The 3,066-nt window shown below is 46.3% G+C and overlaps 1 protein-coding gene across 1 annotated transcript in view; it reads left to right on the forward strand.

Moving 5' to 3' along the window:
- Positions 1–1,204: 1,204 nt before the first annotated feature.
- LOC106012178 overlaps positions 1,205–3,066 on the forward strand; it is a gene marked incomplete at its 3' end in the record, with an annotated part of 6,197 nt that continues 4,335 nt past the window's right edge. Inside the window, 1 exon segment of the mRNA XM_013084292.2 lies at positions 1,205–2,674. Within this exon segment, the coding sequence (XP_012939746.1) occupies positions 2,450–2,674 (225 nt within the window).

The following is a 3,066-nucleotide window of genomic DNA, read 5'->3' on the forward strand; positions in this document are numbered from 1 at the left end:
GAAAGGACGCCAAATCCAAGCCGACACTGCCTCCAGAGAGACAGCGACTCCAGTGCGAAGATCTGAAGCGTCGCTCGTCATCGAGCACGAGAGCTTGGCGCACAGTACAATATCTACACTGACGGCTCGGCGAGTGTCATCACACCAGAGCACCCGTCCAACCCGACCGTTGTCGAGACACTGAAGGAGAAAGACGCCATATTCACGTGCTCTTTCGAGGAAGAAAGGAAAGCCTTGAAAATGGCCATAGACGGGATCGACAAACAGTGTGATGCATCCAACTCGGTCGCTATCTTCACTGACAGTCAATCGCTATACATGGCACCACCATTCGACCAAATGCGACGACGCATAAAAAATACAACACCTCAACCCACGATTCAATGGATCCCTGGTCACTGCGAGATCCTCGGTAACGATCTCGCTGACAGTAATGCCAAACTGGCTACAACGCTGCCGGGTCCAGGCCGCCAAATTGCGCATGAAAGTGCGTGCACCCAGATAAAACTCATCACAAAAGACCCTCCGATATTCCACACGCGGACAAACGAAATATACAGGAAAATTTCCTTAAAACGGGAGGCTCAAATTAAGTCCCGCAGCGACCAGTCACTACTGGCAAAAATCAGGGCCTGTCACTTCTCTGGGCTGCGGGCCGACAAACATCGGACCCAATCTGTCCATAATGCAGCGAGGAACCCCAAGACTTGGAGCACTGGCTGCAGAGTTGCCCCGCCGCGGAGGTGTGGCGGTGTCATCTCTTTGGGGAGGATTCAGGGAGGATTCAGGGAGGTTTGATTGTCTCACCCGCTACCAAAGAGAGGCGGTGGCCCTGGCGAAGAGCAAGTTCTTCGGAGGTCCAAACATTTCGAACGGATAGGGTACCACACACACACACACACACACACACACACACACACACACACACACACGCACACACACATTTGCCAAGCGGGGGAAGGGGAAAGATGGTTAAACTGTCTTCTCTTCCCCTATCACAAAATGTAGAGATAGGTCTAGTAACAAACCGGAGCACAATTTATAGCAACTGAAAACAGCCTGGACCTATAAAAAGACATCCCGAATTTCAGTGGAGAATTTTCAGATATTTACAGTAGCGACTTCATGACTCCCCCTCCTCACCCGCTCCTCCTCAGTCCTAAGAGTCGCCGAAAGCTGCATGCGATGCGTGCGTGAGTGTGAGTGTAAGTGCGCGTGTCAGTTCCCCTTCCTCCTGTGACAACGGCGACGACCAGTAGTCTAGTACATCTACATCTAGTTGTAATCTGAAGGCAAGATCTGAAACGACGAAAATAATCATTGTTGTCCCGTCTACCGCTTCTGTTGAGTGGGTAGAGAGTGAGAGAGAGAGAGAGATAGAGGGAGAGAGGGAGATAGAGGGAGAGAGGGAGAGAGAGAGTCTCTCCGTGCTCAAAGCAAGAAAACGGATCTATTTTCTCCCCCATTTGATTTAAGCTTCTGGTGACTAATATCTCGCAAACTGCGACATGTACTGTTTTGCGTTGTTTGGTGAGGTTAATTCCTGGAGTTTTATTGTTGCTACGGTTTTTTCAAGCGTTCAAAAGTGAACCGATTTCCAGTGAAGGGCATTGATGGACTAAAAAAAAAGCATAATTATCGCTTGGTCTAGATCTTTACGTATCATGTAGTGTGTGTTTTCTTGCTGCAGGAAAGGACCCGGAAGTTCAAAGTCTTGCTTGGTGAGTTGTATTTGTGACGACACGATGGACTGGAAGCTGTAGATTTACTTGGATCTGTAGCCCTACATGATATTATGTGTGTGTTTGTCTGTGTGTGTGTCAGGTGTTCGAACCTTGAACATTAATTGCAAGACACGGACGGTTGCTTTGCTTTTCTCTTTCAACGAAGTGCCTGTAGTATAGACCTACTGCAGTAGTGTGGGTTCTGATTTCGTGGCTTTCACAAGCAGGAACAGCAACGTCGTCTTAACCCTGCACGAATCAATCTGACCTGCGGAGACAGAGAATATCTAGATTATTATGTCTAGATTTAGTGTGGAAAGAAAGTTTTGATGCTTGTCCTAAAGCTTAATCAAATTTCTGAAGTTGTTTTTTTTTAGAAAGTTTGGATGGTGAGTCGTGAGTTTCAGTCAAACTTATTGAAGTTATTCACAGAAACGTTTGTAACACTATTATTAAAATTTGTGAAAAATCACGCATGGATGGTGAACTGAATTGAAACAGAAAAAGATAAGAAAACTCAGAAAAACGCAAACAAACAAATAGAGTTTAAATGAATTTTTTTAAAAAAGCAGAAACGCAATAACCACTTTAAACGTGTAGTCTGATTTTCTTTGTTGCCGGAACGAGCGAGAGTACGCGGCATCTAGATCGAGATCTAGATATTATTATCTAGATCTATTCAAAGCCCACCCAGCAAATTGGATCTATCTTCGGGCAGAAACAAAATGTCGGCCAGATCTAGTGCAGAAGTAGAGAGGAGCCCACAAGTGGTGTGTGGCGGGGCAGACGACGAGAGCTGTGACGTAGTGCTCAGACGGTCCCCCCGGAAGACCGCCGAGTCGTCGGTGCTCAGCTACCTCGAGAGAGAGAGGAGGGACGGGGAGAAGAGGGTCAAATGGAGCCCGTCCACAGAAGTGAGAGAAAAGATGAAGGAATGCAGGAGGAGCCAGTGAGTACACCAGTGTGTTGTCCCGTCTGTTTCAACCCCTTTTCTTTCTTTCTTTCTTTTTGTTTACTTCTTTCTTTCTTACTTTCTTTCAATCTTACTTCCTTTCTTACTTCCTTTCTTTCTTTCTTTCTTTCTTTCTTTCTTTCTTTCTGCCTTTCTTTCTTTCTTTCTATCTTACTCTCTTTCTTTCCTTTCAAACCTTTGTCCGCCAACAGCAGTATGTATAACCCTCCAACAACGACCTTCTTTCTGTTTTATCGGCTGTTTCCCGTGAACAGGTTGCTGTAGTCTGCTACCCGTCTGTTCTCTGACGTCATCTTGTCATCTTCTGTCTGATTTTCCTCTTGGTCTTTACCCTTATTCTTGGTCTCCACACAACCCTTTCACCCCCCC

Source organism: Aplysia californica, unplaced genomic scaffold (genome assembly GCF_000002075.1).
Source record: "Aplysia californica isolate F4 #8 unplaced genomic scaffold, AplCal3.0 scaffold00283, whole genome shotgun sequence".
NCBI lineage: Eukaryota > Metazoa > Mollusca > Gastropoda > Aplysiida > Aplysiidae > Aplysia > Aplysia californica.